The 27,458-nt window shown below is 36.9% G+C and overlaps 1 protein-coding gene and 1 pseudogene across 2 annotated transcripts; both read left to right on the top strand.

Annotated features, from left to right (window-relative positions):
* The first annotated feature begins 273 nt into the window (after positions 1-273).
* STARD4 (StAR related lipid transfer domain containing 4) lies at positions 274-26,477 on the top strand. 2 transcript variants are annotated; one of them, XM_004466856.5, is made up of 6 exons: positions 274-733; positions 11,672-11,786; positions 12,640-12,689; positions 20,021-20,147; positions 20,999-21,113; positions 22,003-26,477. In XM_004466856.5, exons 2-6 carry the CDS (start codon positions 11,682-11,684, stop codon positions 22,230-22,232), a joined length of 627 nt encoding a protein of 208 aa, XP_004466913.1. In that variant the 5' UTR covers positions 274-733; positions 11,672-11,681; the 3' UTR covers positions 22,233-26,477. The 2 variants fall into 2 exon arrangements, with proteins under 2 accessions (XP_004466913.1, XP_004466912.1); XM_004466855.4 differs by having other exon boundaries at positions 629-806.
* On the top strand, positions 3,379-4,075 carry LOC101426768 (N-alpha-acetyltransferase 50 pseudogene; annotated as a pseudogene).
* Positions 26,478-27,458: the final 981 nt, after the last annotated feature.

Here is a 27,458-nt window from a genome sequence, read left to right as displayed (position 1 = left end):
ACATTAGGTGCGTTTGACGGAAGATAAGTCACACTGCGGCGAGAACTTCGTTTGAGTTTTACTTTGCAGTGCTGGCTATTCTAAGTCAGGCTAGGCAGGAGGTAGAAGGGTCAGTCAGACTCGGCTTAGCGCCTTTTGTTTTCATAATTGACTTTTGGTTCTGAGAGGCATAGTGCAGCTTCCTGATACTAGGATCCTCACGCTGAGTATTTGGGCCAGCCTTCTCTCTCACTGTTATCATTCACTCCACATTTGTGTTCGTATTTCTCCCAGCCTAATTTTGAACTACCTTGAAAAACCCTTTCACAATTAGCCGGCATTAAGACACCACGACTGCCAATGCCACAGGAAACCCTACGTCCAGGAAACAGCGGCTTGTCTACGCGGAATCATTCCATTTCCCGGCAACCAATCAGCGCTTCGCAGGCTACTGCGTCAGCCAATCCGAGCGAGCACCCATTCCTAAACCAGCAGTTCCCACAAGCCGCCTTAGAGTCCCCGGGTCTGCGCCCGAGCGCGCGAGGCTGGGGGTTCGGCCCGCCCTGTCTGAAAGAGCTTGGTGCCTCCCAATTGGCTATGACTGTCAATGGCCTAGCGCCCATTGGTTACCGCCGGGCGCGGCCCGGGCGGGGGAGGAAGCTGACCCAGCTGTAGCGCTGCGGTGCTGTGGAGAGACGAGTGAGGTTCCCCTCCGGCGCGCTGGAGCTCCCTTCACGCCCTCGCTTCACCTCAGGTACCTGCGGGGAGAGGCGCGGAGCCGCGGGAGTGGGGCGGTCCGGAATGGGGACGTCGGGACGCCCTGCTCGGTGCGTTTTCCCGAAGCTGCTCCTGCCGTGGGGTGAGGGAGGCGGTCGTGCGTTCGGAGGTGGCGCGCCCCGGCGTCCGAGCGGGCGCGGACCTATAGGTGAGACAGAAAACTGAGGCCCAGAGAGAAGGGACTAGCTGGTTGGATCCCAGCGATTGCACCTCTCCTCTCTACACAGCTCACCAGCTTCAGGACGACTTTGACCCTGACTGGGCATCAGTTTTCTCATCTGTTGAATGGGGCTGGCACAGTGATTAACCCTATTGGCAAGGCCGTGTGACGATTTAGTGAGGTCATGTTCTGTGAATCAGGGCACGGCGTTTACTGCTTCTTAGTAGATATGCAGATAGCGCAGGAACCATCCCTCACACCGGGCTCTGACTGAGATGTTGATGGTAAGAGCCAGTATTTTCCGAGTGCTTACTATCTTCCAACTTCTGTAGTAAGCTGTCGACATGTATTAACTCAGGTAATTCCTCAAGAAATTAATGTTGCAGTGATCCCTAATTTACAATTGAGAAATACACCTGAGATTTTCAGGTTCAGGAGACAGAACAAAGTTTTACAAATTCAGCGTGGTGGTAGATTTTCTCTCCCAGCCTGAGATCAGCCTCTAACATTTTACAAAGACCTTCAGGTTCTGCAGAATTGCCCTAAATTTTAATTCTGGCTACATCGTTTATTAGCTGTGTGATTTTGGATAAATGACTTAAGCTCCCTGTTGCTTATTTTCCCTTGCTGCCAAATAGGGATAATAATTGGATGGACTCTTAGTGTTATTTCTAAGGATTAAATGAAATAATACATGTAGTATCCACAGAGCCAGCCACATAGTAAGTGATCAAGAAATGTTAGATATTATTATGTTTATTTAGTAAAGGATTACAAGGTAAAGAGCTTGAACCAAACTTAAAGGTGTGATATCATTAGAATTTAAATGTGTTGAAAATTTAAGTGTTGAAAAATTTAAGTGTTGAAAGAAGCATCACTGTTTTAAAGCTGTGTCCTAATATAAACCAAGGGAAGCCCATTAAACAGGGGTGTGATTAGCCACACTGCAGAAATATGCTTCCCTGTTGTAGTCTTTTAAGTAGTGAGTTTTTACTATCAATTTCAAAATGAGAAACTACTCTACTTGACGGAATCAGAAAAGCTAATTCACCAATTAAAGCTATGCTGAAATTTTTATGTTAGGTAGGAACTAGGATTTGCTTTAAAAGGCCTTGGTTTGCACAACACCTTGGGGAAAATCTGTGGCATGTTAAAGTGAAGTTATTCACATAAATGAAAATCATTATCAATTGGGTAATGGAAGAGTAAACAAGTCTGATACTGGGGCTTCTTTATCAAGTGAGTTCTGATTGTCCTACTATGTGAGTACAGAGAGATTTTTTGGCATTCCCTTTGTATTGGAGTTTAAGTTATTAGAATCCACATTTAAAGTAGAGCCTGTGACATATATTTGAGAGTAATTGGAGTTGGACTGGTCAAAGAGTATAGTGTTGATAGGTGCGTCAAGATATTTTTCTTTTGGGAAACAGACTTGGCCCAGTGGTTAGGGCATCCGTCTACCACATGGGAGGTCCGTGGTTCAAACCCCCGGCCTCCTTGACCCGTGTGGAGCTGGCCCATGCGCAGTGCTGATGTGCACAAGGAGTGCTGCCCCACACAGGGGTGTCCCCCGCGTAGGGGAGCCCCATGTGCAAGGAGTGCACCTGTAAGGAGAGCCGCCCAGCGCGAAAGATGACAACAGAAGCCGACAAAGAAACAAGAGGCAACAAATAGACACAGAGAACAGACAACCGGGGTGGGGGTGGGGGTGGATTAAATAAAAATAAAATAAATCTTAAAAAAAAAAAAGATATTTTTCTTTTAACTTGGAAAGATTTTCCACTCTGATGGCAGCCACTGTCACCACCAATGATCATTTAAAAAAAACATGAAAGGTTAAAGTAAGGGAAAAATGAAGGTTACCATTGCTCAGCAGCTCACCACTTGCCATATGACCGACTAGAATAAGGTCTTTTATCTATAACTGTAGATTCTGGTAAGTTTAAGTGGTGTCTGTGCTTCCTGCTGCTCGGACAGTGGTGGAGATGGACAGTTTCCGGATATAAGGTCAAGAAAGGGAACAAAAGATTGAATCACTATGAAGGAGTTCAGAACGTATTTAAAACATCCTGATATGCTCCAGAGAGAGATTGCAGTAGGGCAAATTGTCTTTCCTTTCAATTAATGTGAGTGCCCTGTTATATTAGGACCGAGCTGAAACATTGATACTCCCGTTCCTACCCACTTCCCTTGGTTCTGGAGTATATTTCCAGAGGTGCTCAGTCATGCATGCCCAAACACAGATAGCAGTTTAGACAGTGATCAAGATTCGCTTTTGGACCCAATCTTGATTTTAAAAATCTGTATAAGAATTAACTATTATGCTAGACTAAGAGAACTTTCAGGCCCCATTGGGCCTGGCGGGTGGCATCGGTGGGCTGGAGCCGGTAGCCAGGTGATGGGTAGAGAAGCAGCAGGAGACATGCCCGCCCCTGCGGGAGGTCCTAGGCTGCGTGACACTCTCCTGGGCTCGGTCATTGGGGCAGCATCCCGCCCCAGACAGAGAGGCTGGCTTGTAGGGTTGAGTGTCTGCGGCTGAGGGCGTTGATATAGGTGTTAAGGAGGGCCTCAGCAGGTGGGAAGATGACTGGCAGAGGGATTGAGCCAGGAGGTGTGACACACCCCACAATATTAAGCATTTGAAGAGATTAAACCAGGTCATCTTTCCAGGCATCCGAATTTCCACATGAGTGTGCTGGAGGTGGTGAACTAGAGAAACTTGCCTCTTTCAAAGGTAATTATTGTAGGGTAGTATGCTGTAGGGTGGATGATTGACAGAATCAGAAGACTTTACATCATGACACTAGGATGCCTGGCACCTTACTGAAGGCTAGGAATAGGAACTAAAATGTTAAATCATGTCTGAAACATCTGTGTAAAAGATGGCCTTTTTGACAACATCTATCTGCGTGTCCACATCAGCAGTGAGTCGCAATTGACTTCTACAGGAAATTTGGTTTTGAGATTATTGAGACAAAGAACTATTATAAGAACATAGAGCCCACAGGTGCTCATGTGCTGCAGAAAAACCTCAAAGGCACTTCTGGCCAGAAAGCAGATGTATCGAAAACAGACAACTGAAAAATTACAAATGAATTTTCTTGCACTTACTTGTGGACAAATAAAAGAGAGACCCCTTGATCTTTCTCCTTTCTTTTAAAGCCCCCTCCCCTTATTCTTGTTTCTCTTCTTTCTGTCTTTCCTTTTCCTCTGAAAGTTGTAATACTTTCAAGGACTTTAAACATTGATAGTGTTTGGATTGTTTTAGTTTTATGACTTCTGTGAGGTGATTTTATTGAAGCAAGGAGACAGTGGGTATGTTTAGTTTCACATTTAAGATACATAATATCAAAAATACAGATGCCAGATAATTTAAAAATTTTTAGCTAAATTTTAGAAATATACTCCTTTCACACTGAAGGGCAGAGCCTACAAAATATTGTATATTTCAAAAGGTAAAAAGCAGCAGCAGCAATATCTTCTCTAATTCATAGACATGTTTAGTGTGTTGTGGTATTTTCGGTTTGTAAAAACTCTTTGTGGAATTCTATTAATAATCCCTAAACATTGCCTTCACTCCATCTTTAGTCCTTCTGAGCCCTGTCCTCAGGAGCTGGACCATTATTATCTTTATAAGAAATTTTAATGCTTATGTGTTTTTTTTTAAGTATTTGTTTTCTTTCTTCCTTTCTGGTGTTTGAGGGTGGATGGGGCAGTTTGGTTACGTAGTATTAATACTTAGGTCTCAGTATTGAGTTAAACTGCTTTTTGTTAGTGAATGGTTGGTTGTTAGCAGGTTTATTTTTTCCTGCTGTTGATTGGTGCTAGTGGCATTGGCTTTTAGAGTGTGGACTGGGGAGATGAACTTATTTGAATATCCCAGCTAGAAGTATGGCCTTGTTTTTGTGATTTACTTTTTTTTCTTTAGTTTTTCAGTAGTTTTAGTGGAAAATGGAGTTCGTCCTCATAGGTCAAGACTCCTAATTAACCCTGAAGCAGGTGTTTTCTCTTGGACATATTAAGTACTTAAAAGGAAGTTTAAATGGACTTGTGACACAGTAAATGCATTTAATGTCAGCTAATGCAGGCTGCTAAACCATTGGCCACTGAGTGTTTGATTATACAGGAAAGAATATCTGGGTAGTATTTTTGGGAACATAACTGTGCTACTCTTATCTGTTGGAGAACCTCCCAGATTTGATTATGCTTTGTGTCTACAATATCGAGTTTAAGGTTTAGGAGAAGAGTGGAACTGTCAAACATATTGCTTCTATTCTTGGAAAAGTAGACATCTGGAAGTGTTAATAATGCATATGTCAGTGTGACCTCCTCTACTGACAGAACTGATTTGTGCCAGAATATTTTCTGGCACATAGGATAGTAGCTTTATTGGGTTGATTAATTTTTTTTAAATTAATCAATTTTTCCCCCTTCCCCTTCTCCTGCCCTGCTGTTTTTGCTGTCTCTGTTGTCTTCTCTTATCATTTTCTCTCCTCTAGGATTCACCAGGATTTGATCCTGGAGACCTCTGATGTGGAGAGAGGTTTCCTGTCAATTGTGCCACCTCAGTTCCTGGTTTCTGCTGCCCTTCACCTTGACTCTCCCCTTGTCTCTCTTCTGATGCGTCATCATCTTACTGCATGACTCACTTGCATGAGCGCTGGCTCACCACACAGGCACTCATGCGGGCCCTGGCTTACCATGCAGGCATGCTTTCTCTTCTTCTTTTTCACCTGGAGGCCCCAGGGATCGAACCCGGGTCCTCCTATATGGTAGGCAGAAACTCTGTCACTTGAGCCACATCTGCTTTCCGGGTTGATTGATTTTTGTAAGATGGGAAACATCTGAAATTTGTTTTCCTCACGTAGTCCCATCTCCAATATTTAAATTTTTTTAGAGTGCTAACACTGATAGCCCAAACAGTGTTTCAGTAGATTTTAAAACTGCACAGAGCTTAAGTTTTCTGTTGCTTGACTTTAAAGGAAGGTTGGTTCCTGTTTATCCTCTTATGTAAAATTCTGCTGTGAAAGTCTCATCTCTCCAGATATGCTATTGACAAAATGTTTATGCACATTTTATAATCCTAAATTCTTATTTGGGAATGTGAAAGTACAATAGACTTAAACAGTCTTATTGAGTGCCATGAATAATTTAGAAAGGGAAAGTAGTTGATTAGTGAATATATAGGGTCTAATCTTAAGGTAGTAGAAATCTAGAAAGACCATGCTGTTTCTTGAGCATCAATTTCTTAAGCAGTCCTACTTTAAACTTAGAAGAAAGCCTTCACATTAAGCACCTTTAACTTTCATGGATAAACTTCAGCTTGCTCTTGGCAAGAGAAGAGTGCTTGAGTTACAGAAGGCATTTGTTTGAAAAAGTCACTCCTTTTTTTTTTTCTCCCCCATGTACGGGGGTGGTGGATTGAATCTGGGACCTGGGGACCTTGTATGTGGGAAGCTGGTGCTTAACTACTTGAGCTACGTCTACTCCCCAGAAGTCACTCTTTTTGTAAACTTCCCGGTTTTAAAACAGATTTTGATATGTAAATGAGTTTTCTGAGATGACTACTGCTTCTATTTGTATAAACATTTTGCTTGGATTATCTAATCAGTCCTATGAATGTATCTCTAAACATAGTTATTGAAAATAGAATAGTTGATTCGTGACAATGAAGTACATGTTATTTGAGGGGAAAAATTTAAATTTTGAAATGATTTTGTAGGCTCCCTGTCATTATAATTTCTTTTCCCACACTAATCCATGATTTAACCTAAATTGTAAATGTTTGTAAAAGGTTAATTGTCCTGCATCAAATTTGTATGAAATAATTCTACTTACTGAGGGAGGAGAATGTATAGGACGTAGAAGCTGAGCACTGATTCATATGTCTGTGAGTCAATAAAGACTGAAAAAGTGTTTCAAGTTGAGTTGGTAATTTTGAAATATAATAAAGACTTTCTTGTTGGATGTAAAACAATAACTAATTCTATCATGATTATTCTGGTAACAGATAAATTAGATTTCTTTTGCAAGTCCTTTCTAAGAACTTGTGCTTGTTTATTACATACCTTTGAATAAGTTCCATAGATGACAAAAACAAATCAAGATTCTAGTCAATATTTAAATAAATAGTACAAAGAAGAGCATACAAACCATTAAAATAAGTATTAAAATTATACAGAAACATGGAAAAATCTATGTAGAAAATTCAATAATCTAGAAATTTGGATCACTATAAATGATAAAAAATGTATAACAAGTATAGATCCTACTAGTAGACTGAAGGTGAATGAGCTCATTCAAAAGGTCTGCCAGTAAGGAGTATATCCCATTTCAACTTTCAGTGGATCAGTGGTTCTCAACCCTGGCTAGACAACAGAATGATCAGTGAGGCATTTTAAAGGACTTAGATTTCTGGGGTCTACCCCAGATCCATTGAATCAGAATATCTGGCAGATGACCCTGAAATCTAGAATCTCAAGACAGCTACAAAATATGACAAAGTGCTTCTGATGTATGTGTCCATAGTTGAGAATTGTGGCCTCATTCCCATAGAAGTTTGAGGCCTAAGAGTTCATTTATCTTTTCTTGATCTCCTTTTTAGATGTACTTTGATGGTCTGTAAATGAGCACCTTTCCCCCAAAACTCTTTCCTCCTTTAGTCTTTCTGAAGAGTGGAAGGAATAGAGATAGAATAGGGCAAAGTAGGAATTTTGCTAAGAAATTGGTGTCCTGGTGCTAGAAAACAATATAAGAACATATAATCCTTGTTTTAAAGCAAACATATGTTAAAAATATGTTAAGGATCTACTGTGCGTCAGGTAGTGTTCTAGGTTGGTGAGACATATGTGATGAATAAGGCAGACAAGGGCTCCTTCTCTTTTAAGGGTGGGATGATCAAAGAATAGAAAACCAATATATAAGCAAGTTAATTTTGGTTAGAGATAAGCATTATGAAGAAAATAAAAGAAGGTTATAATAGTGATTTGGAGAAGGCCGTATTAAGGACAGCATGCTTAAACCGAATTTGGCATTATGAATTATTACTAGTCATGCTAAGATTTTGGAAAGTTAAGGTAAAGTTTGGCTTATTTAAGGAAAGGAAGACAATCAGTAGGGTAGAACACTGTAAACGGTATGGTGTGGTGGTGCAAGAAAAGAATCAAGGTTCTAGAGTTGTCCTCAATGATATTGCAGGGACGGATGCAGGACATTATATATCCTGCCATAACCCACTGAATGGACTGGGAGAGAGTGTAAGCTACAACATAAATTATAATCCATTCTGTGTAGCAGTGCTCCAGAATGTACTCATCAAATGCAATGAATGTACCACACTAATGAAAGTTGTTGTTGATGTGGGAAGAGTGGAGGGTGTGGGGAGTTGGGTGTATGGGAACCTCGTATATTTTTTAATGTAACATTTGTGTGATTTATGTATCTTTTTTAAAAAAAGATAATAAAAGGGAAAAAAATACCATTAGCACACACACACACACACACACAAATAACAGTATATTGTTAAGATTAAGAAGACCAAGGCAAATTGGAGGAAGCAAGGGAAGGCAAGAGGTGCCTCCTAGGCATTAAGTTCTTGAATCTGGAATGGTGGAGCTCATTTGAGAGTTGGGATGGGAGGTAAATATTTGAGAGTTAGCAGAATATAGATTAGAGATGAGATACCTAAGAAAAATACAGATAGAGTAGTGGGCCTTGGACAGCCCTGGGGCATGTCAGCATCTGGTTATTGAGCAGAAGAGGGACCAGTAGCAAAGGAGAAGGAAGGGGTTAGTAAGTAGGAAGAAAGTGAACTAAGTTGTGCTACAGATGCCAATAGAAAGCTATACTTAAGTGTTTAACTGAAAAATGAGGCTGAGAGGCCAAGTAAGATAAGGATAGAAAAGTAATTATGAGATTTAATAAAAATGGATGTTATTGATGGTCTTTTTTTTTTTTTTAAAGATTTATTTATTTATTTAATTCCCCCCTCCCCCGGTTTTTTCTGTTCTCTGTGTCTGTTTGCTGCGTCTTGTTTCTTTGTCCGCTTCTGTTGTCGTCAGCGCACGGGAAGTGTGGGCGGCGCCATTCCTGGGCAGGCTGTACTTTCCTTCGCGCTGGGTGACTCTCCTTACGGGGCGCACTCCTTGCGTGTGGGGCTCCCCTACGCGGGGGACACCCCTGCGTGGCAGGGAACTCCTTGTGCGCATCAGCACTGCACATGGACCAGCTCCACATGGGTCAAGGAGGCCCGGGGTTTGAACCGCAGACCTCCCATGTGGTAGACGGTCGCCCTAACCACTGGGCCAAGTCTATTTCCCTTATTGATGGTCTTAACAAGAACTTTTTCAGTGTGTTGGTGAACAGCTTGATCAAAATATGTTAAAGGAAGAGTAAGACATGGTATATATTAAGTGTTTAAAGTACATTTCCGTTTTGGTTTTAGTTATTAATTCAGATAATTTGATTAGGAAGCACCATTACTAATTTCTTGTTTTATTTTGTTGGGTTGCTTTTTAATTAAGTTACATGTTACCGTAGTTACCATAAAATAGTGGCTTAAACCAAAGCCCGTCATTAATTTTTTTCATGAATCTGAGCTAGGCGGGCTTAGCTCAAGGCTTCGCATGTGTTTGCCCTTAGATGGTGGCTTGGGTTATCACAAAGCCTTCTTCAAAAACACATTCCTGGCATCTTGGCCTGGGAAAAATGGGGCTAGAAGTAGGTGGGAGGGCGACGGACTTGGCCCAGTGGTTAGGACATCTGTCCACCACATGGGAGGTCTGCGGTTCAAACCCCGGGCCTCCTTGACCCATGTGGAGCTGGCCCATGTGCAGTGCTGATGCACGCAAGGAGTGCCGTGCCACACAGAGGTGTGCCCCATGTAGGGGAGCCCCACGCGCAAGGAGTATGCCACATAAGGAGAGCCCGCCCAGAGCAAAAGAAAGTGCAGCCTGCCCAGGAATGGTGCTGCACACACGGAGAACTGACACAACAAGGTGACGCAACAAAAGAAACACAAATTCCCGTGCCACTGACAACAACAGAAGTGGACAAAGAAGACGATGCAGCAAATAGACACAGAGAACAGTCAACCAGGGTGGGGGGTGAGGGGGAAGGGGAGAGAAATAAATAAATAATAAAATCTTAAAAAAAAAAAAGAAATAGCTGGGGCTCCTCAGGCATCTCTCTTCTTTCCCCCACTCCCTGCTCTCTCTGCTCTCCACCTGGGTCTTTCCATACATTAGCATCATGGTAGCCAGATTTCTTGCACTGTGATCAAAGGCTGCCAGAGGGATTAACCCAAGAGAAACCTGCAGAAGCTTCATGAACTTTTCTAACTTGGCCTCAGAAATCATATGGAGTCACTTCTGCTATATTCTCTTCGTCAAGGCAGTCACAAAGGTCCGACTAACATCAAGTAGAGCGGATATAGAGTCCACCTCTTGATAGGAATTGTGGTAAAGAATCCGTAGAAATGTTTTCAAACCACTACATTGTAAATCTCTAATTATACTGAATTCATTATCTTTCAAAATTAGTACCATTTCCATTTTAAAATATTGTTGAACAGTAGCATATCTTTGGAGTTATTAGTGACAGATTACTTCTTTATATGTTAAAATTGTTGACTTAATAATTGCAAACCACTTATTTAGGTTGTACTAAGTCCTGATGGTTCTAAAGTCTTCATATGACTGTCCCCTTCCTGGCACAAACACCTCCCAGAATCCTATAATACTTCATCAAATGAAATAAAATATTGAAAACAGTAGAGTTCTTCAAAATTGTGAGATTGTTCAAAATTCTGTAGCCATATCCTGAAAGGGATGTAAGAATTGACTTTCTAGTTGTGGTTATCGTTTGTTTGCTGGAATGAATCCTGTTAGGTGGTAAAATAATTTTTTAAATGGCTGAAGCTCTGAGAGTTCATGCCTTGTATATTATCTTTGTATTTTGGAATCAGCAATATGTTTTTTTCTCTAAATTATCTGGATTTTCATAATTTCTTCCTTTTTATTGGATTCCAATGAAGAGAAATAGAATTGCATTTTATTTTTTGTGTGATTTAAAAATATTTTTATTTTATTTTTTTATTTATTTCTCTCCCCTTCCACCTGTTGTCTGCTCTCCGTGTCCATTCACTGTGTGTTCTTCTATGTCCACTTGCATTCTTATCATGTGACACCGGGAAACTGTGTCACTTCTTTTTGTTGTTGTTGCGTCATCTTGCTGCGTCAGCTCTCTGTGTGTGTGGTGCCACTCCTGGGTATGGCTGTGCTTTTTTCATGCAGGGCGGCTCTCCTTGCAGGGTGCATTCCTTGTGCATGGGGCCCCTCTACACGGGGGACACCCTTGCATGGCACAGTACTCCTTGTGCGTGGCTGCACTGTGTGTGGGCCAGCTCACCACATGGGTCAGGAGGTCCTGGGTATCGAACCCTGGACCCCCTATATGGTAGGTGGACTCTCTATCAGTTGAGCCACATTCGCTTCCCTGTGTAAGTGATTTTAATAACAGCCAAACTGTGTGATTCTCTTCCTTGGTCATGTATTATTCACCTTGAGAGCTTTAAGGAAAAAAAATAACTATGCCCATGCCCTACTCTCAAAGATTCTAATGAGTTGATTAGGGGTGAGGCCAGGCATGTTACCTTTTATAGCTAGCTCCCTAAGTGATTCTAATGCGAAGCTAGATTTGAGACCCAGTATGTCAAACTGTGGAATTTACTGACAATAACCTTGATCTCTATAACAGGAAAAAAAAAATGGAAAGACTGCCTGATGCTGCTGCTTTTGCGACTAAACTTAAAAACACTCTCATCCAGTATCATAGCATTGAAGATGATAAGTGGCGAGTCGCTAAGAAAGTGGTAAATTAGTTAAATTGCTTATATTTGGGGATGTCTTCTATACAGTGAATTGGTTGCTGATTTTTAAAATGGTACAGAAAAGTATGAATGAGACCATGCTTTGGGTGGAGCTGCAGGTGATAGGTAATTATGCTAATAGATTTAGTGATTTAACTTCTCATAAAGGAAGAAACATTGGTGGTAATCCTGCACTGCTTTCATAATTCTTTAGATATTAGATGTGAGAATAGATTCATGGCAACCAGAGTCTGAAGAACAGGGTTTTTTTTTTTTAGGAGGTGCTGGGACTCTGTACATGGGAAGCAGGTGCTCAACCACTGTGCTACATTTGCTCCCCAAGTCTTCTAGTTAAAGTGCTGTAGCTATTCTGATATTCAAAATGATTTATAAAATGATCAGGAAAAGATATGGAGACTATTTCAAGATAGCATCCTGCCATAATGGATGTGAATTGTTTAATTTTTAAAAAGGTGTGAGCAAGTTCAGAATGAAATATTGAGTGATCCTTATGTCATAGTCTGAATGTCTCGGTAATGCTAAATAGGTAAGATTGGATTGGAATGAGACAAGTAATAGTGGCTGATAAGATAGTGACATCACTGCATCTTACTGTGTTTGGGTCTCATTAAGCTACTGAAAATCTTATTTTAAAGATCTGCAATTTAGATAAAATGTGAAGAACTTTAGAATAATGAAAAAGTTCAAATATATATATTTAATGCCTTTTATGTATTGCTCTGAATATTTGTTTGCTGTATCTTAAGACAAGTGCTATAGTCTTATAAAATTGTCAGTTTTGTATCCAGGGTCCCACCTATGTAATTGTCACCATATACTGTTTTTATTTTTCTAGAAAGATGTAACAGTTTGGAAAAAACCTTCAGAAGAATTTTGTGGATATCTGTAAGTTAATTCTTGTAGAGTATGCAACTCTTAAGACATTGCTAAGCTTCACTATGTACATGACCACTAAATGGTTCCTGGCAGTAAAATTTGGTTTTTATTTTCAAGATTTTGAACTTTATGAAAAGCAAGTTAGGTTTGTGGATTCAGAGCCTTAAAAATGTCTCTGTCCTTCAGGCTGGCGGTGAGGGGCCTATAAATAGTGATGGCAAATGAATGATAAAACCTAAATTTCTTAGCATAAGTATATAAGACCATGCTAATATTCTCTTATATTTATTCAGTGCTCTAACACACTTTATTCTAAGGATTTATCTTAAAGAATTCACCAGAAAGATAATAGTTATTTAAGTACTCACAACATCACTTATAATTTTAAAAATTGTAAGTAACCTGAATAATCACCAAGTGGGGGGGTTATTAAATTATGAAACATAAAAGCCTTTAAAAATAATGTTTTCAAAGACTATTTAATAATATAATAACAATAAGAAAATGCTCATAATATAAAGTTAATAAAGCCAAATACTAAAGTGTATGATAGCACAATTACAGATTAATTTTAATATATGTATTTTTTTACAAAAATAAGAGAAAAAAATGAAAAAAAATCAAAGATGTGTATTTTTATCTATTAAAATGTTTGTATTAAACACCAAATATTCACCTGTAGATGGTGGTGTTATGAGTGATACTTATTTCCTTTTTGGTATTTGCCTATAATAAACATGAATTATACCTGTAAGCAGAAAAAAATTGTTTCTAAAAGCCAGTATAAGTGAAGACAATTGCCTTTTTTAGTTGGAGTAGGATATTCAGAGCTCTGGATTTAAGCCTTTTTAAAAAATGAAACAGCTGGCCCCACTTAGTATGTATAGGATATTCTGAAGTATAATACTGAAGTTAGCATTTCCAGAAAGATTAGTTGTACAATATTTTTGACAAGGGTAGGAAAACTGGAGTTAGGTTAAGTATTGTAAGCAAGTGTCAAAGTTAATGCTTTAGATTAGTAATTCCCATTGGGACTTGAAAAGTGTTTAAAAATTGCCATGGGAGCACTATACTTGGGGTTTTGAAAGCATTTTCTAGAGGAGTTAATATTTGACCTGAACTTTAAAGGAAGAGTGGGTGTATCTCAGGGAATGAAGGGCTGGTCCATATTCCAGGGAGAGGGGATGGAATTTGCTACATATACAGAAGTATGAAACACTTTAAGTAGTCTGGGGAAGTAGAAGTTATGTTTGCATAGCCAGCACAGAGCATAGTGTTGGGTGGTCAAGTGTCTGAAGGATTTTTGAATGTTAATCCAAGGAATTCAGTATCCTTTTTTCCCTCATTCCAACCCCCATCCCTAACCTGAGGTTCCCAAAGAATTTTGGAAGTTTAGTATTATAACATATGAAAATAACAATGGAGAGTTTAGAGAAGAGGTTTTACCCTGTGGGGCCCATGGCTAGCTTCTTGGCATTTCCTGAAATACAGAAAATTTTGTGACTGTCTGTATTTTCTTCAGGAGGGATCTGTGACTTTTATCATTTTTTAAAGGGCTATGTGAACAAAAAATTGCAAGCTAGAAACTGATGCAATGCTGAGTTGGATACAGAATGCCCAGACTAGGATGTGGGAGTTAATAAAAGGCAAATGAATGTGAAGTAGACTTAATGATGGTGAAGGTGGTGGTGAGGAAGGTGAGGATGATGATAATGTTGATAGTGATGATAACAACTTTTATTGCATGTAAGCACTTTACATTTAAGAATTTATCTTGCTAAAACATGGTGACTGATTAGTTCTGACTATGAGAGTGAGATTAAGAGAAAAAGAAGAGTCAAAGTTAAATTTGAATCTAATTTAGGTGACTGGACTAATTTGTGCTACCCCTCAAGTTAGAGAACACAAGAGGGAACAGTAGATTTAGGATGGGGGAGATAATGTAAGCTTGGACTTGAGATACTTATAACATGGATAAACAGTTTCAGGTGCTTTTTTTTTTTTTTAATTAAAGAAATGTTACTGATAGAATTGAAGCCAGTTTATCTTCCATCTCATTTCCCTTTCCTTTTCCCTCCCCAGAGGTAATTACTATTCGGAAGGTGTATGTATTTTTTCCATTTTATACTTTTTGTCTACATATGTTTCTCATATTCTCATGAATGTATATGTGTACCCTTTAGTAATTTGCTTTATTTTTTTTAACTGAAATACTGTTTTTCAAGATTTAACCATTTTATACTAAATCTATTCTTTGACTTTTTATTTTTTTTAAGGAGGTACTGGGGATTGACCTTGTGACCTCATACATGCAAAGCATGCACTCAATCACTGAGCTACACCCACTCTACTATTCTTTGATTTTTATACCGTACTGTGTTTATTTATATTTGCAAATTTGCCTTTAGGTAAGATTTTCAGGTTGTCAGTATTTCCTATAAGGTACAATGCAATATGTCTTGCATTATATACTCTTGCTATACACCTCCTTATGCACACGTGTGGCGCTTTGGATATGTACCTAGAATTAGAATTTCTGGGTCATAGGGCTATACATCATCTAGTTTTACTCTAAATTACTTTCTAAATTGGTGGTAGCAGTTTGAGAGTTCTCATTTCTCACCATTCAGTGCTTTTTATTCAATTTTTAATCCACCAACCTGAGGGACATAAGATGGTATATTGTTAGTATTTACTTGATTACTTATGAAGTTGTGCATATTTGCTAAATTTATTACTTTTTTTGCTTTCCTTTTAGATACCTTGTCATAGCCTTTGCCTATCTTTGGATTTTTAAAACATTTTTATCATTGGCTTATAAAAAGTATTCATATATTTTCTAAAATAATTCTGTTGTACATTTCTTTTTCTGTGGCTTGTTTTTAGAAGATTTTGCTTATGTTTTCAGGTATGTTATGTGTGTTTTAAATTTCAATCTTTTGTGTTTCTTTTTAACTTCTATTTTTTAAACAAATCAATTTTATTGATATAATTAATAAAGCATACAGTTTATCCAAAGTGTATAATCAGTGGTTGGTATTTGGTATAATAATATAGTTGTGTGTTTATCACTTCAATCATTATTAAAGCATTTACATTATTTCAATAATAATAAACAGACAAACAAACAAGAAAATTCGTCACCTCTCACTTTCTGTTTTCCCTTCTGTATGTGGCTGCTATTTCTGGCTATTCTTGCGGAATTACTTACTTGTTTATTAAGCAGTTTTATTGATATAGTCATATACCATATGATCTATACAAAGTATATAATCAATGGCTTTTTTTTTAAGTTGTGAAAAAGTCTTTATTGTAAAACTGTAAAATAAATATAAAAATAGATGGAAAGAAATGACAAATTTTAGACGAGTGCAAGCCCAGGTTAGATTTAATATAATCAGTTATTAAAAAAAGATAGTCTAGCAACAAATATTTATGAACATCTCTAAGAATGAAATTAATTAATATTTAATTTCCATTTAGGCCTAATTCTTTCTGGATAATCAAATTCCTATTTGAGACTTCTTCACATCTTATTGGAATAAATTACAGCAGATAACAATTTGCCACCTCATAATTTTATGAGGCAGAAAAACTCAAAAATCTTGTTCAATAGTAGTCATGCTAAATCATTATTGATCCAGATAGATTATTTTAATTAGAGTATGATAAGAAAGGGTTAAAGAAAAATGAAATATCCAGAAATATATCTCTTCTTCAGTCTTCTCCAATTAAAAGCAAGTGTTTATTTTGTATGAAAAAAATTTACAGAATACTGATCACAGGAGCAATTTGCCAGTTGCACTGAGTAATTATTATTCATATACTATAATGTTATTATACATTTATCTAGTCTACTCTATCTCTTTTTGGTTCCTATTTTGCATGGAAGACCTTTTTCTAACCTTTCATTTTTAACCTGATTGTGTGCTTATGTTTGAGTTGGGTATCTTGTAGACAACATATAGTCGGCTCATTTTTTATCCATTCTATCAGTCTATGTCTTTCGATTTGGGAGTTCAGTCTATTAACATTTAATGTTATTACTGTAAAGACATTACTTACTTCATCCATTTTGTTCTTAGGCTCTCTGTTTTTATACCATTCTATTGTTTGTCTTCTTATCCTTTAATTTACCCTTCCTAATAATTTTCCTTTGCAAACTCTTCTCCAACTCTTACCCTTGATTTTGTAATTAATATTATTTTTAAGATACATAAATAACAAAATGTTACATTAAAAAATATAAGAGGTTCCCATATACCCTGCTCCCCACACCCCCCACTCCTCCCACATCGACAGCTTCTTTCATTCGTGTGGTACATTCATTGCTTTTGATGAGTACATTTTGGAGCACTGCTACACAGCATAGATTATAGTATATGTTGTAGTTTACACTCTCTCCCAATCCATTCAGTGGGTTATGGCAGGATATATAATGTTCTGCATCTGTCCCTGCAACTCCAGGGGACAACTCCAAGTTCTGAAAATGCCCAATATCACACCTCATTTTACCTCTTCCTGCCTTCAGCAACTCCCATGGCCACTTTATCTCCACATCAATGATAAAATTTCTTCCATTGCTAGAGTCACAATAATTCCATAGTAGGATACCAGTAAGTCCACTCTAATCCATATTTTATTCCTCCATCCTGAGGATCCTAGGGTGCCTTGCCCTTGATTTTTCCTTTCAGGCTGCAGCACCCCCTTTAGTATCTCTTGCAAATCTGATCTTTTGGTAATATATTCTACCAGTTATTATTTGTCTGTAAGACTTTGAACTCACCCTCATTTTTGAAGGACAGCTTTGCCGGATACAGAATTCTTGGCTGGCAGGTTTTCTCATTCAGCACCTTAAGTTCATCATACCACTTTCTTCTCCATGGTTTCTAATGGGAAGTCAGCACTTAATCTTATCGAGTAATCCCTTGTATGTGATGCTTTGCTTTTTCTCTTGCTGCTTTCAGAATCCTCTTTTTATCTCTGATACTTGTCATTCTGAATAGTAAGTATCTAGGGGTAGGTCTGTTCTGATTTATTCTATTTGGGGTGCATTTTCCTTCCTGGATAATGATATTTACGTCCTTCATAAGGGCTGGGAAGTTTTTGGTCATTATTTCCTCAGATATTCATTCTGCCTCCTTTCCATTCTCTTCTCCTTCTGGGACACCAACAATACAAATGTTTGTGTTTCAAGTTGTCATTCAGTTTCCTGAGACTCTGTTCCATTTTTCCCTTTCTCTTTTCTGTTCTTGTCTTTTCCAGTTCAGATGTCCTATCTTCAAAATCACTAATTCTGTCTTCAAGCAATTCAAATCTGCTCTTATGTGCCTCTAATATATTTTTAATCTCAACCATCGTGTCTTTCACTCCTATAAGGTCTGTTACATTTTTTTGCAGGCTTTCAAATTGTTGTTTATGCTCTCCCAGTGTCTTATTAATATCCTTTATTTCTTCAGTCATTTTTCTTTAAACTCTTTGAAGTGATTTTGGAGAGTTGTGTGATTATCACTGATTAATTGTATTAAGTCCTGTATCTCTTCAGGAAATTTGGTTTGTTCTTTTGGCTGGGCCATCTCTTCCTATTTTCTAATATGGCTTGTCATTTTTTGCTGATGTCTAGGCATTTGAATATGTTGAACTAACTCTAATGGCCTGTTTGCCTATTGTTATAATTTTTTCACAACTTTTCTTTGATATTTGGTTCAACTTATTCTCAGTCTTTAAAATTGCCCAGGTTATGTTTTCAAAATTGGGCCAGGGACTCCCTAGCGTGGTGCAGATTTTCTCCCAGGGGTTGGATAGAGAGAGGGTAAAGTTTTTTCCATGCAGTTTCCAGGCAGGGCAGCAGATGGCGCTAGTCATCAAACTGCGGTGTTTCAGTTTCAGCTTTCCTTTTCCCTTGGAACAGCTGGCAGGGAAGAAGGTGTGTGTTTCCCCTCTCAGTTGGCTACAGTGAACCAGGGCTTTTACCCCAGCTTAATACCTTGGGGGTGAGTGGGCACCCCAGCCACCATGGAGGCTTGGTAACTCACATTTGTCATTTTGGCTTTTTAGTCCCTCTGTCCCTCACCCTCCTGGGAGTTGTATAGAATGTCCTTGTCTGCTGACCCCCCCAAACAAGTCCCTCAGATAGCTTTTGGCTTTCTCCATTGTTTTTATGAGAGTATTCAACTCTGCCTGTTCATCCATCACCATCTTCACACAATCCTGTTATTTATGTTTTTTTGTGTTTCATATGTTCAAGAACTCCCCTTGCTGAGGTCACAAAGTTGGTCTCATATTTCTTTCCTGAGAGTTTTAAAATTTTGCATTTTACATAGAGGTCTTTAATCTCCCTAGAATTAATGTTTTGAATAGTGTGAATTATGGATCCATTTTTTTTTTCATAAGAATAACTTTTGAATCCATGTACCATTTATGGAATGGTATATCCTTTCCCCACTGATTTGTAATGCCACCCCTGAAATATGTCAATTCTGATAATTTCGTGAATCAGGTCCTAGGTGTTCTCTTCCATTTGACCATTTTTCTGTTCCTCATAAAGTTTATTTTTTTTTAAGATTTATTTTTTTAATTTATTTCTCTCCCCTTCCCGCCCCCCTCCCCCAGTTGTCTGCTCCTGTGTCCATTCACTGTGTGTTCCTCCTGACTGCCTCCATCCCTATCAGGGCACCAGGAATCTGTGTCTCTTTTTTTTGTTGCGTCATCTTGTTGTGTCAGCTCTCTGCGCATGTGGTACCATTCCTGGGCAGACTGCACCCTCCCTTGCACTGGGTGGCTCTCCCCACAGGGTACACTCCCTGCACGTGGGGCTCCCCTATGTGGGGAACTGGCAGGGCACTCCTTGTGGGCATCAGCGCTGCGCATGGGCCAGCTCCACATGGGTCAAGGAGGCCCGGGGTTTGAACTGCGGACCTCCCATGGTAGATGGACGCCCTAACCACTGGGCCAAGTCCACTTCCCCCTCATGAAGTTTTAAAAGGGTAAAAATATGCTTATGCTAATAACGTGATAGAGGATATCTGAGGAAATAATAATACAAAATAAATGGAAGCACTGCAGTGTTCTTTACAATGTCTTTGGCTATATTATAATGTAAAGGGGTTTTCCTAGGTTCATGACACATTATCCAACCTTCATCTCTCCCATTAGATTTGAGGACAAAGTGTACATTTGAAAAAAAATAATTATTAGAATTTAATTTATCAGAGAAGTTTTTAGGATTACTTCCTTTGCAATACTTCTTCATTTACTTTTACTCCTTTCTAAATTAGCTCTGAACTACAAGAGCATGCTGAAATTTTCCTTCCAATCGCATTTGACTTTTCCTTTTCCAGCTACAAAGCCCAGGGCATTATTGATGATGCTGTCAATAATGTGATAGACCATATACGCCCAGGGCCCTGCCGCTTGGACTGGGACCGCCTGATGACTTCACTGGATATTTTGGAGCACTTTGAGGAGGTATCAGTTTAGAAACATCACTTTAGACTGTTGTGAGTGTATGTGTGTGTGTGTGAGAGAGAGAGAACATGTACACACTTGTATTCATTGTATTCCTTGTTTTGAGAATAAGTAGTCATGGCAAAGATCTCACAGGAGACTCGTGTGCTGCCTGTTAAAAAGCTTGAGTTTCCTCCTATTAATTAATGAGTGTTAGAACCAAGTTTGTTTTCCACAGTAGCTCTATTCTTGTTGCTTAAGAACTTCTTTGGCATCTTTAAATGTAGAACTTTTGTTGAGGTTCTGAAATCTGAAAATCTAAAGCCTATCATATTTAAATTTCTAGGTAAATGTATACAGATAGATAGTCTATTACTATTAAACTAACATCAAAGACCAAAGATTTAAAAATGCCACCTTACGCATTAGAGAATTATGTAACCAAAGTGCCTTGCCCTCTTTTTCTATTTTTCTTAATTGATTTCTTACCATGTTTAAATTTCTTTATGAAAACATTTGCTGTTTTAGTCAAAGTATTAGTGCATTTTATTGTACACATTCTAAAACAGTCTATAACACCTACTTCCATGTGAGATAGCAGGTATATAGGATACAAGTCAATTGTATTGAAATTAGAGATTTGAATACTGAGTAAGTTGCTCCTCTGTATTTTTTCCTTTCCATGTCCATACAGTAGCAGTGAGATTTCAAACAGAGTTCTAAACCTGATAGAATTACTGTAAGAATTGTCGTTGATATTTATAAAACACTTTAAAAAGAGTATTAATTTTTTACTAAAGATTATGTTATATGAATTCTGTGTGTATGTTTCCTCAAGTAATAACAGCTGTCTTCCCTCTCCTCTCTTCCAGAATTGCTGTGTGATGCGTTATACCACTGCTGGCCAGCTTTTGAATATAATTTCCCCAAGAGAGTTTGTTGATTTCTCCTATACTGTGGGCTATAAAGAGGGGCTTTTATCCTGTGGTAATAATATGAAAACCTTATACTTTCTTTATTTTGGTTTAAATACTTGAGTGTTTTAGACTGAATAGTTTTTTCCATGTGAGATTTATTTTCAACCCTCATATATACTGTATATCACTAAAATTTGTTTGCAAATGCTAAACCCCAGAGAGTAAAATAATATCTAGAAGGGTTTTGAAATCAAATCGTTCTGGTACATTTTTGGTTCCAGTTTCATGGTATTTTCTAGGTAACTAAGAAATATGGATCATTTGACTGCCTCCAAGAAAGAGCTTTAGTAAATGGACTTTCTTCTAAGCCATGCTCAGAAAACAACTTCCTGGTCATAGAAATAGAAAAATAGAGTTGATATATTTTTTCCTTATAAGCTATGTAATATATTTCTTTTCAAGATTAAAAATACTGCTATTGATAAGTTCCTGCTTTCTAAAATATACCTATAGATAAATTAATACTTTTTTATGTATAGTAAATACTTGAGTTGGCAGTTGTAGGTACACCTCTGCTTGTTTATTATTAACCAGCCTGTACCAGAGTTGGAAAAGGTGGTACCTGTGGGAATAGTGGTGGTATTGTAGGTTTGATCATTGGCACTTGAGGCCTGGCTGCTTTGGTTAAGATGCGTAGTTTCTAGGGAGTTATTAAGATGATATGATGTCATCTGCTCTGAAGGGATTAGAACTTTTCCCATTACCTATTTTCCAGCCGCCCATCAGAATTCTACTTGGTAATTAGCTTTTTCATTCTGCCACTCTTGGGGCTTAGTTTTCTACATTGACAAGAATAAAAATATTTCAACAAGCAATCTGGTAATAATTTTTAAGAGAATTTTAGGCAAATGTCCATCATTGATTGCTATTAATAATGTTATTTCTAAATTGTCTTTTAGGGATAAGTCTTGACTGGAGTGAAAAGAGACCAGAATTTGTTCGCGGATATAACCATCCTTGTGGTTGGTTCTGTGTTCCACTTAAGGACAGTCCAAACCAGAGTCTTTTGACAGGCTATATTCAGACAGATCTACGTGGGATGATTCCTCAGTCTGCAGTTGATACAGCCATGGCAAGCACTTTAACCAACTTCTATGGTGATTTACGAAAAGTCTTACAGAAGACATAATATGTGCAAACCTGTAGTACCATGGTCCCCCAAATCAACTCTTCCTTTTTTCTGCTTACAGTATGGAAAAATTTGAGATGTTTTTTATTTAGTAGTACAATATTTTATTTTATTCCTAAAGAGTTATTTAAGAGAGGGTATTTGAATTTTATTAAATTGTTATTTGTACATTGTTTTTTATGTCAGTGTGTCTAAGAATGGAGACTATGCATTGAAATCTACAAAGGAGTGGATATACTCCTCTGATCCAAACTCTTAAGAAATTGAGTAATCCCTCAATATGACTATTTTAGCAGCTTGGAAATATGGAGAAAGCACAAGTTTTGTGGTATTAGATTAAAATAATTATTTTAGAGCTTTATGAACACTATAAAATTTTAATTTATTTTGAAATTAAATGTAAGTGCTTTACTTTTGGTGTGCTCTAAGTTTGGCAGTAGCTTGGACAAAAGAGAAAAGTTCTATTTTTTTAATATATAAAGGTGAACTTCATTGTCAGTTGACTTGTACTGTTTAAAAGTATTGAAAAGCCAGAAATTTAAAAAAAAATTATAGTAACTACCAGTACAATTCAGATGCAACTAAATTTTGATATCTAGATAGCATTCTTTTGTTGACATCTTAAGAAACATTTGTATAATTATGTATATTTTGAGAATCTTAAAAACATTTGTATATGAATATGGCAGTACAAGAAATGAGCACATATGTTCTGGGGATTTCATAATGAATTGGGCAGTACTCTGCATTCTTTGAAATGACTGGTGGTATTATAATATAATCACCAATACAGACTCCTCTTTTTAGAAAGTCAAATTCAGTGAATGTTCTATACATGTTTCAGTTTTAAAGGTATCACTCAACTGTTAAAAACATTATAAATTTCATCATAAACATTCACAGTTGTGTTGGAATTTTCGTCTGGAATGATAACATGTATCCTGTATTTATCCAAATGCCTAAACAAGTCATTTTATACCTTGGGCTTGATTCTGCAGCTGCTTTAGATTCCTAAATGAATTTACATAATTCTTTGACTATTGAACTATCCACCTAGTTAACTTCTAAATTGAGAAATTAAGGCAACTAATTTAAAGAAATTAATGCAAGTCTTTGTGTGTATTTATTTATATGTTTGTGTACATATACATATCTTAATATCTTAAAATGATTTTAAGTGTCAGTTCTTTTTTCTTTGTTTTTGTTTGACAAGGGGTAAAGTGGATCAGTGAGCCTTAGAAATACTTATGTGCTAGATGGGCCACAAAAAAGCCCAAAAGTATATAGCGGTTCAAGTGCATCGAGGCTTGATCTGTGTCTTAGTTTATTGTGTTATCCTGAATGTAAAGAAAGAATGTCATAGGCCTGCAGAATAATTTTTACACAGTAGACAGTGTAGAGCTATTTTTTGTTTTTATTTTTTATCTTTTATTGGAAATGATGGCGTTCAAAACACAAAAGATGGCAGCACCACAATATCATTGGTGAAAAATCTCAGTTTTTAGATTATAAAAAATTTGTTTCAAGATCTGGCAAAAGTGACACATAAATGATCCTACATTAATTTGAAGCCTATTATTCGCCAATGTTTTTTTCTAAATTGTAACTTTTGAGTTGCTTAATCTCCCTGTCACTTTTTTCCTTGTGCAATAGGGAAAGAAGACCAAACACTTCATTGTTTTCTGTTTCCCATGGAAATTGTTAAATATTAGTTTTTACTTCATTGATTTTCCTTCATTTGCTTTCATTAGTGTAGAGTAGATGTCTCTTGTATTCCATTATTCTGTGTAGGATTAGGTGGTGAAATATCAGCAAGTATCCAGTTAAAGAATACTCAGCTTGGGTGAGGTATTTACAACAAATTGTGTATTACTATATGGGTTTTTACTCCCTGAGCTGGGTGCCCTTAAAGGCAATAAAGTACCTATATTCAGTTATTCGAGTGTTCTCTCTATCCTTATCAACTTATACTTCCAGTAAGCATAGAATCTACCGTTGATGACATATAATCCACTGTTGAATGTGGACCCACTGCAGATAAAATGACCTTTATGAGAAATTTTTCTTTGCAATGTTGAAGCATATGAGGCTTAAGAAATTATATATGAAATACTTAAAATGTATATTTACTTCTAGATGACACTTTAGAACTCCTGGATTTTAGTTGTATACTTTTTGAAAAAAAAAACAAACAAAACCCAGTTTTATTGAGGTATAATTTGCATACCATAAAATTTAGCCATTTTAAGTATGCAGTTCAGTGATTTTTTCCCAGTACACTTATTTGAGTAGTGCAGCCATCACCACAATCTAGTTTTAGAACATTTCCATCATTCCAAAGATCCCATTTGCCTATTTGCAGACTTCCATATAATCAAAGTTTAGCACAGTTGCCAGTGTACAGATGATGAAAAGTGACTAGGTTTTGTTTGATTTTGTTTTTAAGAATAAAGATGTGCTTAATTTTAAACTCAGGAATCTTTTGATAATGTGTTACAAATGTTATCTCAAATACTATAATCATATAAAAAGTTAGCTATGTGTGTTGTTAGGATTGATATTAACATATAATTGAGTTTGTTGCTTCTGTAGCACTGCTGTTGGATAGAAAAAATGATGTGAACTATATATGTCATTTTAGATTGTCTAGCAGCCACCTTAAAAAATTAAAAAGAAACAGGTGAAGGAAATTGTAATAATATATTTTATTTAGTGCAATATATCCAAAATATTATCAATTCAACCTGTAATCAATGTATAAAAACTACATTGTTTAAATTGAGATGGTTTACATATTTTTGTACTAATTCTTTGAAGTCTGGCATATATTTTAACAATGTGGACTAGCGCCATTGTAAGTGCTCATTTAGCCACTTGAAGCCAGCCACCACCACATTGATAGCATAGTTCTATGCATATTTATTAATTTGTCTTTCTATAATTTGGAGTAGAAGGTTTCATGGAATTACTCTCAAGTAGGAATCTTTTCTGGCCTTTGGAGCATTCAGTGTTGCTAAATGGTACCTTTGAACTTTAGAAATCAGTCATTAGTAGTTGTCAAAAAAATAAAAATTATAGACAAGATATTTCTCTTAAGAGATAATTAACTTTTGATAGGGCAGTTGCTGAAATGAAAAGAATCTGCCTTGTATTTCCTTTAGCTTAAGCTAGTTCATATTAGAAACACATGTGAACAGGAAATACATGGAATAGTACTCTTTAGTACCTGGTCCCTACTTTTTTAAAAAGGAAATTAGTTTTATACAAGAAAACATAATTTGTCATAAGTGATACTTTTGCTTAAAATATTAATTTTTAAATAACTTTTAATTAATCCATGAAGGTTAACCTGACAGCAAAAATAATTATGAGAATTTAGTGTTCTACAGTTATTTATATAAAAACTGTTAAAGTATTAAAGAGAACTGGTAAAAATCTCTCCAGTTTCATTTAGGTTGGATATCCTTGAAATTGGAGATTTCTTTGTGTAAAAGTTTTCTCCCAGTTAATAGGATTTTCTTTCTTTTTCTTCTTCTCCCCCTTCTTCCCCCCTGCCTCTTTCTCCCCTCTCTCTTTTCTAACTTAAAGGACATTTTATCACCCTCAGATTGAGTAAAAATGACATTTCAAGCTAAAAACTCTGTAATTGAAGTTTCCTCTGGAGAAGACAGGAAATTATTCTATAGTTTAAGCCCATAGTTGTCTATTCCTCTTTTAAGTCTAAGTAATTCCCTTTAATAGATAAACGTTTACTTAAAAGCATACTAATATCCTTAGAATCAGTTGTTACAACTCAGTTTCTTTTAGTTAAATGCATACTGAAGCAATCTTAACCCTATAAATAAATAAACTGAATCCAGAGATGTTGAGTGATTTGACCAGGTTTCCATTAAGACCTATGTCTTATTGATTCTTATTCAGCCTCTGAAAGTAGGGGATGGTAGAACCTGAGCTAGAAGAAACATTAGATTAATCCCAGAGCACAGAGTTGGAATTATAGTTTCTTCATTTATTTTGTTGTTTTCAAAGATTTTACACGTGTAGTTAAAAAAATTAATTTCTTGCAATTAAAGGCTATAATATATAGATTTTATTTTTAAGACATTTATAATTGTTTTATGAACCAACATGTAAAAGTAGAATATTTATAAAACTAATAAGAGCATGTATGGATATAAATACAATGTGTATTTATTTTTAAATTCCTATGATATATATCAGAATAAAAATTTCTATATACTCCTATTATTGCTCATTGATAATTGTCTGTGTAAGTTGCTTCAACATTAAATACTGATTAAACACTTAGTTTTATATATCTGGGTTTAAAATATGTCATTTAACTTCCTGAATTCTTAGAAAAGAAATGTGTAAGCCTGGAAAACAAGCACATGCTACCCTCTTGCAGGTGACTTCTGTAATACTAGCTACAACAACACTGAATCTTGATTTGCTGTTATATAGCCAAAGTATTGATGAATGTATTCTGTCCTTTTTATAGTAACATATGAACAAGATTTTGTGTGCACATGCTTAAATAATTATATTAATTTGATAAGGGATTTTGGTGATAGTTGCATTTGGAGTTGAAGAAACGAAGTAATTACAATGAAACCTTTGTCCTGTAAGAAAGCAATTAGGGGTGCTGTGGGCTGCAAGTAATAGATAATAGGACTATTATGTGGTTTGAACAAATTGGGAGTTATTACTTTTTTTTCATTTAACACAAAGTCTATTATAAGTAATTATTAGTGTTTATCACCTCAGTTCCCTCGATTGAGAAACCATTGTTTAGGAACAGTGTTTCTTCTCAACAAAGTGAGGGTTTTAGACTTAATGTTGATACATAGCAAGCTGCAATTCTGAGGGTAAGCCCAGCTAGCAAATTGGTCCCTTCTCTTCAAATATTTCATACAAATATTTGTTATTTGAGCGGCCAAGCTCAAGAAAGACTTTCAGATTTTTTTACAAATAATGCATGCTGCCAACAATCGGCTTCTTAACAGTGAAGTGCAATCTTTCTCCCTATATCAGGTCCTGTATGTTTGAAAGCATCATTTTTGTGTGATCTTTGAGTATCATCTGGCCCAATAATTCCACATTAGAATTATTTCCTTGGGATAGATTTCCCCAAACACAGAAAAGCTTCATGTAGCATTACTGAGAAAAGAGAAAGAGAGAGGGAGACTAAATTATTATGCAGCTACCATAAATGTTTGCAAAGAG

The sequence above is a fragment of the Dasypus novemcinctus genome, chromosome 2 (assembly GCF_030445035.2).
Source record: "Dasypus novemcinctus isolate mDasNov1 chromosome 2, mDasNov1.1.hap2, whole genome shotgun sequence".
Lineage (NCBI taxonomy): Eukaryota > Metazoa > Chordata > Mammalia > Cingulata > Dasypodidae > Dasypus > Dasypus novemcinctus.
The sequence above is the reverse complement of the archived record's forward strand: the minus strand, read 5'-3'. Positions and strand labels throughout refer to the sequence as shown.